This window comes from Acinonyx jubatus, chromosome B3 (assembly GCF_027475565.1).
Source record: "Acinonyx jubatus isolate Ajub_Pintada_27869175 chromosome B3, VMU_Ajub_asm_v1.0, whole genome shotgun sequence".
Classification (NCBI taxonomy): Eukaryota; Metazoa; Chordata; class Mammalia; order Carnivora; family Felidae; genus Acinonyx; species Acinonyx jubatus.
The window spans coordinates 46,402,948-46,417,437 of record NC_069386.1 but is presented as its reverse complement, the minus strand read 5'-3'; the positions used below and the strand labels follow the sequence as shown (position 1 = coordinate 46,417,437).

At 37.6% G+C, this 14,490-nt stretch overlaps 1 protein-coding gene across 12 annotated transcripts in view; it reads left to right on the top strand.

Moving 5' to 3' along the window:
• The window catches only part of TCF12 (transcription factor 12), a 376,180-nt gene extending 363,467 nt beyond the window's left edge, over positions 1-12,713 (top strand). For 9 of the 12 annotated variants that reach the window (XM_027067339.2, XM_027067336.2, XM_053223969.1 and 6 more), the window contains 3 exons: positions 193-425; positions 7,317-7,470; positions 10,335-12,713. In XM_027067339.2, the coding sequence (XP_026923140.1) occupies positions 193-425; positions 7,317-7,459 (376 nt within the window). In that variant the 3' untranslated portion in view covers positions 7,460-7,470; positions 10,335-12,713. The remainder of the gene's footprint in view (positions 1-192; positions 426-7,316; positions 7,471-10,334) is intronic. The other 3 variants (XM_027067340.2, XM_027067337.2, XM_027067347.2) reach the window with 1 other exon arrangement.
• The last annotated feature ends 1,777 nt before the right edge of the window (positions 12,714-14,490 follow it).

Here is a 14,490-nt window from a genome sequence, read left to right as displayed (position 1 = left end):
ACTATATAACTGTGCATAAAATAAAGACTGGAAAGATATACATATAATCATGTTAAGTATAACTGTTACTACTGTTTGGTAAAATTTGTAGATAAGTTTCATTTCCATCTTTATACTTTATGATTTTATATAATAAGCACATCATATTTTATAGGGAATCTAATAGACATTGTTGTTTACTTTGTTTTCTAGCAGTACTAATGAAGATGAGGATTTGAACCCAGAACAGAAGATAGAAAGGGAGAAGGAAAGGCGGATGGCTAACAATGCCAGAGAACGTTTACGTGTGCGGGATATTAATGAGGCATTCAAAGAGCTTGGTCGAATGTGTCAGCTCCATTTAAAGAGTGAAAAACCCCAAACAAAACTCCTTATTCTTCATCAGGCCGTGGCAGTCATCCTTAGTCTAGAACAGCAAGTCAGAGGTAAGTAGGTTCAGCAGAGATACATAACTATTTTGCCTTAGGTAGGCAGACATTTCTTTTTCCACTTTCTCTTCTGCTTGGGAAGTTGTCTATGAATTCAACTAGTACTTCTGCCACTGCATCATCTGGATCGTGTTTTCTCTGTAGTTCTTCCACCTCCATCTCACAGTAGTGGTCAATATCTGTATGCTCAATGCTTCCCACAAACCAGTAGAGTGCAATCTTACAAATGTTGCAGGGAATAGCCAGCCTCTGCTCACTGCTCAGCATTAGTGCTTTCTGCCCCTTTGTTCTTGTTCTTACTGAATCTGGTCTTCCACACTGTTAAATTTACCTGCCTAGAACTGCTTCCTTCCCTGCTGCTTCCTGTCTTCCCCATTCTCTGTACTATATTTCTTGCCTGCTTTACCCTGGGCCATTTATTATAATGGCCCTGCTGGTTAATAGAATGCTTGATCATGGCCCCTCCTGGCTTTACTTCATCTGAATGTCCTTTATACCCAAGTCAAAAAGGTCTCAAGGTTTTTTTGTTGATCCCTGATCAGGAATGCCATGAACTTCTTGGCCTAATATGCCCTGACATGTTTGAGTGTCTCTAACAGACACATGTATGGTTTATACTGGCTCATCCACTGCTGGCTCAGACAACTGCCCCAACGGTTTTATCTTTCAGGAAATTTGATGGAATCTTGAAGAAGCTTTCAAACTTCATTTTTTGAACAAGCATTTATTGTTCACCTCTTCTGTCCCAGTCACCTATATGCTAGACCCTAGGTTACCGATTAATATGAGCTTCCTGCCCTTGAAAGGTTTTACCATTGAGCTTGATATTTTTCATATACCTATTTGTCTTCTTATCCAGAGTTATGAATGTTTTGTCCTAAGTCTTTTTACAAAGAATTATAGGTGTGGCGTTGGGTTCTAGACCCTACCTCTAACCTCTCTTCATTAAGAGCAACTCTATCTTTCTGATGTACTGGATATTTATGTAGGGTTTTATTTAAAGAAAGTTGGAAAAGGAAAAAGAATAGGAGTAGGACAGACACTTGACAGCTATAATTGTGGATGACCCTCAGCATTGGTCACAGAAAGAATACTATTTCTGAGGAAACCAGAGTTGGGGAACTTGAACGCACTTGCAGAAAAACTTAACCATAGTAATTAACTGATCCATCCACTTCCCTCCAGTATATTTAATAAGAATGATGAGTAGATTATTTCATGCATAACCAATCTACCATTAAAACCAGATACTTGCTCCTAATAAGGCCATTGGAATATGTGTAAAGGGTAAATGTTAATGAAACCTGATTTTCAAAAATGTATGAACTCCGTTGGGATGTTCATAAAGACAGTCTGATTGTTGCCTGCTCATCTGTAGCAGGATCAGTGGTTTCTTGAGCCTTCAATATCTCCTGTCACTTTATCAAAGTTTTTTTGTGTTTGTTTGGTTTGGTTTTAATGTGTCTGACACCTTTTGTCTCACTCTGAAGGCAGTGAAGCACCGTGTTTAGTGATCCCCGTACATCCATCCCGCTGCTCTGCAGACCCAGGATATTTTCTACCCTGACTCTACCCAGCCATTTACTGTCAAGACCATTCCTACCACCTGGACTGTCTGGACAGCAGTGGTGCCAAAACTTACTCCTGTATAGTACCTTTCCTTCCCACTGTTTATTAGAGCTAGAATACAGAATATTCTTAGCTTTTTGTTTAAGATCAGAGGTTCCTACTTTCAGACCTAAGTCATCAATGAGAAATACCTCTGTGTTTGGAAAAGTTATAAACTCCACCATGCCTGGGGGGGATCTTATTCATTCACTTGCAAGATTTGACTTTGTAGTGATTCCATACAAGTAGCTAGGACAGGAAAGCTGAGTCTGAAACAAGATGTAACATCTAGGCTCATCCAACTGCATTATAACTTTCTGGTCACTGTTAATGGGTACTGACTTTCTTCCACAGTTCTGGAAAGCTCTTTATAGGGAACCACTGACTGATTAGAGTTTGAACAGAATTTAAAATACACTGAAATATAGGGGTACTTGGGCAGCTCAGTCGGTTAGCGTCCAACTTCAGCTCAGGTCATGATCTCGCGGTTCGTGGGTTCAGGCCCCATGTCAGGTTCTGTGCTGACAGCCTGGAGCCTGCAGCCTGCTTCAGATTCTGTGTCTCCCTCTCTTTCTGCCCCTCACCTGCTCATGCTCTCTCTTTCTGCCCGTTCCCTACTCTCTCTCAAAAATAAATAAACATTAAAATACACTGAAATATAACCTCATTAGGGGCTACTTTCCTATTCATAAAAGCCTACCACCTTCCTCCCACTCTTACACTCTGGGCTTCAGAGCCCAGAGCTTTTATTTTACAGCTTTAATGTAAAAGCCTTGGGATCCATGCAAGATCCTTCTTGAAAGGCACTCTGATGGCTGTCTGTCAAACAGGATTTAGAACCCCTCATGCAGCCCATATACCTGTGCTTTGCTATGGCAGCACCTTTAGAGTTTAGTATAGCCACTGTCCTTCTCTGGACTTTATCGCTAGCAGTTGTGAGTTATTTTGGTAACCTGTTTATTTTTGGCAGCCTCTTTATCCCTGCAAGGGTTTCACCCACTGGTCACTGGGCCCAGCAATTTCTAGAGAGGTACACATTTTGTTTACATGACTACTTTGGACATTCTCTGGAGTCTTGTGCTCACCTTCTGCCTTGGGATAGTGCTTCAAGACTGTATCTGGCTATCTACAACCTGTCTTCCCTGGACAAGTGGCTATATATATCAGGAGGGTAATCAGCAGTGTATTCTGGAGAAGAGCAGGAGGAGTGGCTTCCCTTCCAAGCCTCAGATTTTGTCAAAGCATTTTTTTTGCCTTGGTACCTCACATACCAAATTCCATCTGGTCCCTGCCATTGCCAATTTAGGCCTTTCCATTATGACCAGTATAATGTTAACATTACAATTTTGCTGATCAATAGATTTTACATATTACTTTCAAGTTTGTACTTTCAGCTTTACTAATGATTAGATTAATGGTCAGACATTCCTCCTCAGATTCTTTCACAGGTCTACTCAGTCAGCTTACTTCCCTTCCAGTGATAATTTGCGGACAATAGAACTATTAGGATTTTAGTTTCCTGGTGTCTTAGGAAGTTTGAAGATAAGTGAGCAAGGACAGTGGTTCCCAAATCTGACTGGTCCCAGAATCACCTGAAGCTTTTCCTTTTCCCAAACAAATTTCCAGACCCTCCCCTCAGGATATTTTAATTTAGTTGAAATGATTTGATAATAGCATATTCATAGTCTTAGCATATTCATTGGTAATACTCCTTACTAAATCTCCACTGAAATGAATAAAAATAAAATTAGTCCACAAGGATAAATGGGAGAGAAGAAAGCATAGCAAATGAGAGAGCAAAATATGTATATATGATGGAAAGTAGACAAAGTAGTGGTAATTGACTTATTTAGAAGGAAGAAATTAAGTGGAGCAGGGAGGGATATACCAACAAGAAGCAGATAATTTTGTTCCACAAAGCTCCTAGCCCCTGAAAGGCTCTATTCTTTGGAAAAGGCAGAAGTCAAGCATTACCTGAAAACAGGAAGATTAACTGCAGATCTGTCTGCTATGGAAAAGTTGTATCCCTATGAGTCAAAATATTAACAGAATTCTGGACAAATAATGCTGGGTTACAGGAGATAGTGTAGCAGTGTATTTCTCTGAAGAGAAATAATTTTCAATCTAGAATTCTGTGTGTAGTCAAACCATTAATCAAAGAGTGAAGAACAGAATAAAGATTTTTCAGATATGCAAAGGCTTTAAAATTTTACCTCCCATGTGCATGTTCTCAGAAAGCTTCTGGAACCTATGCTATAGGTAACCAATAAAGACAAAGGCATGGGAGCCAGGAAACAAAGATTCCAGCACAAGTGAGCATCAAAAGGAAATCTCATGACAAGATCTGCTAGGCCTAGAAAATCAAGGTGCCTATTAGTCCACATTGAAAATAGAAGATGGTTAACTGCAGAAGAAAGTTTTCCAGGGAAAGAAGATGGAATTAATAGATGATACGATGGTGTCTTTGAGGTTTTAAGATTAAAAAAAATGTTGACAGGCATTTGTTAGATCTGTTGGAGCATGGGTATGAGGACAAAATTAGTATTACTAGCAAGTGAAAAGCAAGGCAACTATTAACTAGAGGAAAAGCAAAAAGTCATATGAGCAAGGAAACAATGTAAAATTCTTGACTTGTGTGTTTGTCCACATAGTTATTATAAGAAATATTTACTTAGTCATAATAATGTAAGAAATGACTATGGAGTTAGCCAAAATTTGAGCTTTGGGTAGGTTGGCTCTCTTGTAATTAATGAAATGTGAGAGAGACCATCACTTCTCATGCCCTGCAGGTAATGTCTTTCTTCTACTCACCTGTACATCAGGCCTTCTGGCTACTTAATATATTTGCTATGGGCTGCTCTCACATACCAGAAAGTATTAAAAAACACTAGCATTTGCCTTTTTTGGATCAAACTTCACATTTTCTAGAGCTTACTGTAGTATTTTCTTGGTTCTTCCAGCCCTTAGTGTTCTTTGACTAACTGGCTTACAGGATCTTGCCTAACTTGAGTTTTTGCTTCTGGTCCTTTCTAGCTATTCTGATCATGCCTGCTAGATCCTCATGTGACACAAGGTCATAGTTAGCTAACAGCAATGTTTTATTATAAGAGCAATGTGAGCCTTCTTATGAGAAAAATGTGAACCTGTTTCAATTGGAAAACTTTCAGTTCTCGCTTTCTCCTCTTTGGATTTAACATGTTAATTTATGCCCTCTCTTTGGTCTCTTTAGTCATTAGACTGCTGCCTGCCCGGTAAAGGGATGTGACACTTAATAAAAAACAAAAATCTTGGGGTGCCTGAGTGGCTTCGTTTGTTAAGCATCTGGCTTTGGCTCAGTACATGATCTCACTGTTTGTGAGTTCGAGCCCTGCATTGGACTCTGTGCTGACAGCTCAGAGCCTGGATCCTGCTTTATATTCTTTGTTTCCCTCGCTGCCCCTCCCCTGCTTGTGCTCTGTCTCTGTCTCTCAAAAATAAATAAATGTTGAAAAAATTTTTTAAAAACTATTCTTATTAGTTAGAGGTGCACAATTACTTGTTAAGAAAGCAGTTCCTGATATTTTTACATAATGATGAACATGCCTTTTTGTTTTACTACTTATCCTAATAAGTGTGTACCTTTCTTTCTTCATTGATCTTCCTCATTTTATAGGCTTCATGTCTTTTCCTAAATGCAGGAGCTGAGGAAGTGAGAACTCTAAGATGAAATTTTATCATTACGTATGACTAACAGTCAGTAGAGTTAACTAGATTTACCATAATAAATACTGTTTTCATTATAAACAAGTTTTTTTTAAGATTTTTTTTTTAACATTTTATATTTAGGTCTTCTCCACACCCAACATGGGGCTCAAACTGACAACCTTGAAATCAAGAGTCGCATACTCTACCGACTGAATCAGCCAGATGCCCTAAGATTTTTTTTTAAGTTTATTATTTTGAGAGAGAGAGAGAGAGAGAGAGAGAAAGTGTGTGTGAGAGAGAGAGAGAGAGAGAGAGAGAGCAGGGGAGGGGGCTTATAGAGAGAGGGAGAGAGAATCACAAGCAGGCTCCATGTTGTCAGCCAGAGCCCAACATGCAGCTCAAACTCAGAAACAGTGAGATCATGACCTGAGCTGAAACCAAGAGTCGGACACTTAACCGACTGAACCAACCAGGCACAACCCCCCTTCCAAAGATTACTTTTAAGTGATCTCCACACCCAGTGTGGGGCTCAAAACCATAACCCCAAGATCTAGAGTTACATGCTCCACCATTGAGCCAGCATTGAGCAGTGCCCCTTCGTTGCAGACTAAGTGATCCTTTTATATTACATTAATTAGGACATTTTTAGTCAGTTTATAAAAATATATAAAACAACTTTTCACTTACACTTTATGTTATTATCAGAAACAAAAAACCAGAAGCTGTCATGAGTTGGATATCTTGTGCTTAAAAGTCACTTAAAGAAAATATAACATGATAAGTAATTCTCACATGGATTTTGATCCAGTAGGTCTCCAGTGCAATGGATTTTCTTTCCTTTTATTTTGCATAGTAAGACCCACTACTTTTAAAAATGCCCACTTCAAAAGTTCCATCTAGTTGTCTCTGCTATCTTATATACAAAGCAGTAGAGAAGGTTTTTATCACCCTTTTAATCACACCTCTAGCTATAGAAAAAACCTATCATTATATGTATATATATGTGTGTGTGTGTGTGTGTGTATATATATATATATATGTATATATATATAAGCACGAGATATGTACCAGCTACCTCTTTCCCTAGAGGAGTTGGCACATTTTTTATAGAAGATTGGCTGAGGGTATCTATTTCATCATTTTCTGAACTGATAAAAGTCTAGGTAAAGCACAGATGTCTCTCCAGGTACATGGAGAATGTCAGCATCTATATCAATCCCATGTACCATGTCTTAGCAGGATAGTGAGGAGACTTCGTAGACTAACATCAGCACTTGCCAAAATGTTTGAAGCAATAAAAGAACTGCCTTTGGAGGTTGATGTAGATGAAATCAAACACTTGAAGACTAAAGCATAAGTAGAAAAGGAGAAAACACCAAATACTAAAAAGCTTAAGCCTGGAGGTTCATGTAATCCGGGCGTTTGTGGGAGCACATCGTTGTTGCCTTTGTGTGATGTTATTTAGTGTGGAAATGAAGTTACAGAGAGGTAATACCCACAGAAAGAAAATAGAAGAGCAATTTGTTCAGTTTAAGACCTAAGAGTCCCTGATTCATAACTAATGACTATAATGATAATTATTTTCCCCTGTTTCAGAGAGGAACCTTAACCCCAAAGCAGCCTGCCTTAAGAGAAGGGAAGAAGAAAAAGTTTCTGCCGTATCGGCAGAGCCGCCAACCACACTGCCAGGAACCCATCCTGGGCTTAGTGAAACTACCAACCCTATGGGTCATATGTAAACATCAGCCAGGTAAGTATGAGTATGAAAAGAAACAACAAGAATTTACCTGATTCATCTTAAACTGAGTTAGAACCTTTGAACAGAATTCTCTGGTGGCAATGGTAATGCTAAAGGTCACATGTAATTTGAAATCCCAACAGTTTCTTTTCTGTGGTATCACCATACTTAGAAAGCCAGTGTCCTTTAATATCAAATTACTGTTCAGTGTGATAGTATCCTGTGATTTATGAAGAATTTTGGGTTCTCCTGCTCTGGATCATCATGTGTACACTCTCACATGAGTATTATTCTGATCCAAGAAGAAAATAGTGCAGTGACTCATCTGTCAAATACTTTTGCTGCCGCTCATACTCCTCATTTCTCTACTCAAAAATACTTGACTGTGATCATCAACCAGTTTTTTGTTAATCCACCTACCTCTTCTTATCATGAAATCTTTATACACAAAAGAGGCACTGTTTGCTTTCATTTGGAACGACAATGCAAGTTTGTAATATGCATCTTTCTTCCCTTGTAAGGCTATTAATTATACCTTTTGGAATCTAGTGAACATAAAGGTATTACATATGATAGAACCACAGTGCCCTTCTCTGTGGAATTTTACATGTTGAAAAGCTGTTCTTTTATCTTTCTATTCATGGAGTAAACACAATTCGCTTCTGTATGATTTTTTTTGTTTAACAAAATGACAAAGGTAATAGAAGTTTTTGCCCAAGTAGTTAATGTGAATCATCTTTTTTCTTAACTATATACAGGTACATGATCTATAATAATCTAAGTTGTAGTTATTATTTAGGTGGCAGAAACTAATATAGATTATAATTAAATATTTGGGACACTAGCACTTTAACTGGCAGCATGGATTAGGAATACATCTCTGGGAACCTCATTCATATAATCTGCTTGCAGCAGGGTGTAGTTCTTTTCCCAGTTTCATCAACATATTAAAAGCAGTAAGGTAAAGCTGAGTGGATGGGAAGGAGGTGTGGAGCACAAAAAAATATGAAGTGCACTTTCATTTGGTCAGCTTTGCGCCTATCTCATTTTGAGCTGAAAGTGTAGAATTTGATAGCATATTTTGTAAACTACAAACATTACTCACTTCACCTTTTCCTGAAGAATTTGGTTTCTACCACCTCTCCATGTATCCTTCCTGAGATCAAACTAGACCAATTGTAAAGATTTCATTCAGGGACAAAAGGAAAAAAAGTTAATGTAATTATTTGTCATTTATAATTATAACACTAGCACACTGGAGAAAACCAAAACCACCTCCCCCACAAAAAATATCCAGCAACCTAATTATGCATATCAAAGAGAGACTTCAAGCAAAAGCTAGTTAGCTTACAGATCCTTAACACAAGCTATGTTTAATATTTTGTGGAAAATGTAGAATATCATGAGAAAATAGACTTGAAAGTTTTAAAATAAAGACACGCCATTGTTCCTCAATGCAAAAGTGACTTTCTAAATTGTCAGTTCATTTTAAAGAAAAGTGATGAAAGATAATTTGTGATGCTCAGGTCCCAGGTAGCCACCAGGCTGTGAAAAGAGCTGTCAGATTTATCACAAAGCCTGTGTCTCTCTCTAGTTGTACCTGTTTCCTCTTACTCTCCTTTCTGGTCCCTCTCCAGCTCTTTCTCCTTCAGGTCTGTCTCCCTACCTCACATCTCTTCCCCTGTTTACTTCCTTTTCTTTTATGGCTTTTCTATATCTCCTACTGCTTTCATGTCTCTACCCTTATCTCTAGAATGAGGAAATTCCCACACTTAGGGTAAAATTAAACCTGAGCATTCTTACCTGTCAAAAGAGATCAAGAATCCTTAAAAAAAAAAAAAAGTTTCAGGATTGTAAGAAATGCAGTAAATGAATTTTGTTCCATAACATTTTATAAGTTAGTGTTTATTATCTTAACATATGTTTTAAAGGTTGCTAATTTCATAAAGGTGGTTATCTGGTTTCACCTGATAACATTCAGTTCTTTATAGAACTGAATAACAGATTAAAACCAGCAAAAGACTGGCCAGCAGGAAAATGACTGCTAAAACAAAAATGGCTGATAAATGGCCTTGGGGTGACTGACCCTAAAAGCACAGATTTTGCCACCACATAATATAAAGCCAAGTAGCTTTGAATATCTCAGTTATCCATTTCTAAGAGCATAACTCTATTAGGAAACAGTACTGTTGTTAGTTTAATAAACATGTGAAAGGTGTGATTCTTGGTAAGATTATTGTCATCAAAAATGACTAACATGGAAAATTTCAGTGTTAACAGCTATGTGTATTGAGACTATAAGTGTGTAAAAAATTTGTACTAATACTAGTAAAGTTTAATAATTCATTCACTCATTGAACATTTATTGAGGATCTTCTAATGGACTGGGAATAGGGACCAATGTGAAAACAAATACCAAATGGTCCTAACTTCAGAAACTTGCTGCTTAGAGAAGATGTATAAACTATGAACACAGTATGGTGGACTGGATGTATCAGTAAAGGGATGCTTTCACATTGTCTCTCCACTGAGAAATGAACGAGTAGAACCTCAGAGCTCAGGTATTGCCAACTCGAGTGTTGCATACCATTCAAAATAAAAGTTTGCATAATTGCCCCAGCTGTCGTATAATCCTGTATCTTGTGATTGCTGTAATCACGTGATCTCCTTTAAAAATCTTACCACACCATTTCAATTACACCTTAAAAGCAATTCTGAAACTCTTTTATAAGTCATTGAGCAGACTGCTAATTTAGAATAAACCTGGTATAAATGAGAAATATCAATATCGATTTGTTTTTTTCTGGGGAGGTATTTATTTTTAACAGTGATATCCTAATTGGTTCTGTTCTTTCTCTTGGCTCTCCCTGCCACAGTTCCAGAGTTATCAGTAGGCTAGATAGAAGGTGACCTCTCCTCATAAGGACTTGGACAACTCAGATTATCTGAAGACACAAACCTGTTAGGAGGGAGAAGAAAAAACAAAACACTTGAAGCAAGAAACTCAAATGTAATCCTACGATCAAAGCAACTGGTCAACACTTCCATCAGAAGTGAAGATAGGAAGCTCATCAGATAGAACGTCAGCCCATGAAATGTTTGCAGCATGTCATTTTGTTGCAAGCAGTGTGTCGCTTCTGCACAATCAGAGACTGTCTCGTTCTCTCCACTCACCGTGGAAGTTGCCTTGTGCCTAAACTGAATTGACAAATGCATTGTAACTACAAATTTTATTTATTGTTATGGAACTGTAAGGTCTACATATAAAGGGAAAAGTTAATGTGGAAAGCTGATCTATACTCAGCTGATGCCAGCATTCGTTAAAGCTGTTCACGTGCAGAACAAAGCAGTGACAACCATTGGCCCTTAGCATTCCCGGCATACCTATTAGTGTCTTAAAAAGGAAGGGAAAAGTCTTTTGTTTGCCCTCTCCTATCCTTTTGCCATATGAATAGTGTTTTCCATGAAATAGGAAAATATTACTTGGTATAGCATTTCTCTCACTCTCATTTTTTCATTCATTTTTATTTTCTCTTTGTGGGTGTTATATTTGGTCTCTGAATCTGAATAGTTAATGGTCACAATCCAGAATCCTCATGTAGCCCTATGTGCTTTGCATATTTACCTTACAAAAATCAACAGAGACCATCTGTGACCATACCCTAGCTAAGATTTTAAAGGGGGAAATTTTGTCCCCTAGATTTTCCCCAAAATAAACATTGCTTTATTTCTAATAATAACCAAGACTTTTCAAGCTTCTAGGTTTCATAGTAAAGCTTGTAATAGCAAGAGTGTAAATTACAAGGGAAGAATCTACTTAGAAATTGCTTTGTTTTCCAAGCAGTAAGTACTACATATAGTACTTGTAAAGTGTTAGCTGTAAGTAAGCACAAAATGGATTTAAAATACAAAGAAGATTTTCAGGCTGTGATTATGGTGACTGTAACAAAACCCAGTAGTCACCGAGGCAGGTAGTGTGATAAATGAACACAGCACTCTGAGGCTAATTACCTAATGGAATACAAGAGCAATGGTCACCCGTGTTTCCTTATCCTCGCCTTTATTTCTCTGTCACTTGGATGGCTGGTCAATGGGGAGGAATTCAGTGGGTGATTTAATCAACTGCAAACCATCTGCCCCTGTCCCAAGAAGATGAGCCAGATTAGCAGTAAACCAGTGCTTGTCGGTCCATCTTAGCACAGTACATTAAGGCACCCCTCTGTTTCTAATCCTTCAGAGTTGTTTTTTAAGATATCATAATCACTTTGAACTTCCATGAAATCTGTCTTCCACCACAACAGCCCTGGGAGAGAAAAACATGCTAAACAAGGTTGTCTTGGCTTAATAATTCCTTATGGCCAATATCAACAAAGGCAGTCAGCACACAGAAGAAAGGACCCAAATCACTATGTAACTCAAAGATTTCTGTTAATTTGAAAGAACAAAAACAATTAAGACAGGACTTCAGATCCTCCAATCAGGATGATTCCTAACAAATCGGTCTTTTGTGAACTTAGTGGACTTTTTGGTTACTTTAATTTGCATATATTCTCCAATTACATCAGACTCTATCTGTGGCCTTGTTCTTCATTTCAGTGTTAATCAGCTAAACAGAAGTCGTTGCTTATGATGTGTGAGTGAACATACGCCACTGCCTGGCCTTTTTTTCTTCAGAGCTTGTTGTCTTTTTCGCTATATTAGACTTTGCAGTATGCCCAGAAGCTTTCCTTCATAAAATAGAAAGAAAAAAACATTTGGCTTATTTTTCACTGTAGCTAGTCTTTTATACAATAATCTTGTAAGAAAATTTCTTGAATTCTAAATATTACTCTTTCTAGATTTTTGAAATCGAAAAGTTTTCAGTAAAAAGTTTCTTACTTTATTTTATTATATTAGGTAGTAAAAATGTAGGGTTATTTACCATAACCTGTTCATTAATATCAGAAATTTACAATAGCATTTTAAGACCATAGTAGGATTCTAGCATACCGTGTAGTACCTATGGAGTATTGTAAGAGCTAATTGTCCGAGATGAATTGCTTCTCATCTTGTTCTCCAGTTTCCATTGTTGGTTTATTGCAGATTTGTATCCTGTGTCAAATTCAAGGTATTATTGATAAACCTTTTCAACCAGCAGCAAGAAGTTCAAAATTTTTTCTGTCACTGTAACAGAAAACACAATATGTATATAACATTTATGTAGCAATAAATGTGCCATCTTTTTTTTAACATAGCAAACTAGTGAGTTTTTTACATTCCTCTCTCAAAGAATAATGCATTTTGTTCTTTTCTCCATCTCATTCCTTCCACACTGCTTTGCTTTTTTCTCCCCAATTTTGTTGACACATAATTGACATAGCATTGTGTAAGTTTAAGGTGGACAATATAATGATTTGAGACCTGCATATATTGCAAAATGATTACCACAGTAAAGTTTTAACATATCCATCACCTCACATAATTGCTTTTCTGTGTATGTGGTGACAATTTTTCAGGCTGACCGTGCTTTTCATAATCTGCATTATTTACAACATTATCTGGGAGGCCCGTCAGGATAGAATCAGGCTTCTGGAGCCAAGTTGGTAATCTACTTTGTAGTCGCCCTGGCTTGTGTATTTCTCCCCTTGCCCTCTCTACTGATTGTGGCCTTTTTAGCCTTTTCCTGGAGGTTGACCAAACTTTGATTAGTAGTTAAAATCTCTTCTGCAGATTGAAAAAAAAGCAAAGATGGAAAAACATACAAATGAGGCTTTTCAAATTAACAATTTTGAAGTACTTTCACATTTTATATCCCTTTTCTCACAAATGCCTATGTCATAATTAGAAAATGTTACTATTTACTGTTTTCAGATAAAAAGCTCTGCTTTCATCTAGGTTTTCCCACACACCCGCACCCACCTGTCACCACCACAGATATATGTAGAGACTATCCGTGAGGACTTAGTGCCAAGCAAGAACCTGAGATGAACCATGGACAAACATTTTTGGACAAACTTTCCGTATGGTCTGTGTGTAAGATACCTATGATTGTGATCACACTCTCTTGGGATCCTGGCACATTGCCTCTCTCGGTTAATTGTGAAGACCACTGTTCACCTTGGGAGGCTCAACAGATCATTTTACTAATCGTGGGATATGTGAAAGCAATTAAACATTGTACTTTGGTTTCTCTTTATACAAAATGATAAACTAAAAAGTTGTATCTAAGAAGAAAATATAGAATGTTAGAGCTGAAATGACATCTAAAGACCATCTCATCAATTGCCTCATTAATAGATTTGTAAAAACTGAGGCCCAGAGGGTTGTATGTCTCCAAGAGCACGTAATTAGTAAGAGATCCAGACATTTAAAACTTCTACAAAATCTCCTTGCCTTTATTTTCTCTTCTTTATAGATTTTTAGGCCAATTTTATGCAGTGGCTTTGTTTTTGTTTTCCTCTACTGTATTTTTCTCTGTTGCTTTTCTCTCCTCTGGTTCATATGTTTTTTTCTTTGTGGAAACTCAAAATTTTACATCGTGTGTACATGTGTATGTAGGTGTTTGTGTGCATAAAGATGAAAGAGTATTAGCTTTTGGCATCAAACAGTCCTCAGTTCAAACCCAAGCTCATCTAATTAGCTCCATTTCCTTATCTGAAAAGTGGCGACACATATTCGAATTGTGTAAGTATTGAATGAAACAATGTATGGGAAGCTCTTACCATGGTTCCTGTCACATAATAAGTACTCAATAAATGATAAATATTTTTTAAATAAATAGTAGCTCTCCTTAAAACCAGCTCCCAGGATGATTCCTGCTTAGCCATCCTGTGAGAGGTAAATGGTGGTCAAGTCAACCCGAAGAGATGTTGACCCATCTTTGCAGCAGCCTACTTTCTTTCGGGGGCAATCCAAAAAAACATTTATTTTCAACACCCTCCTAATGGCCACATTTTTTAAGCCATCACATTTCAAAAGAGTGAGCCAGTAGGCTGCCCTGTCACACTGTGTGGGTTGGTAGCTGTGTCAGTTTGGATCCTCCAGAAGCAGATG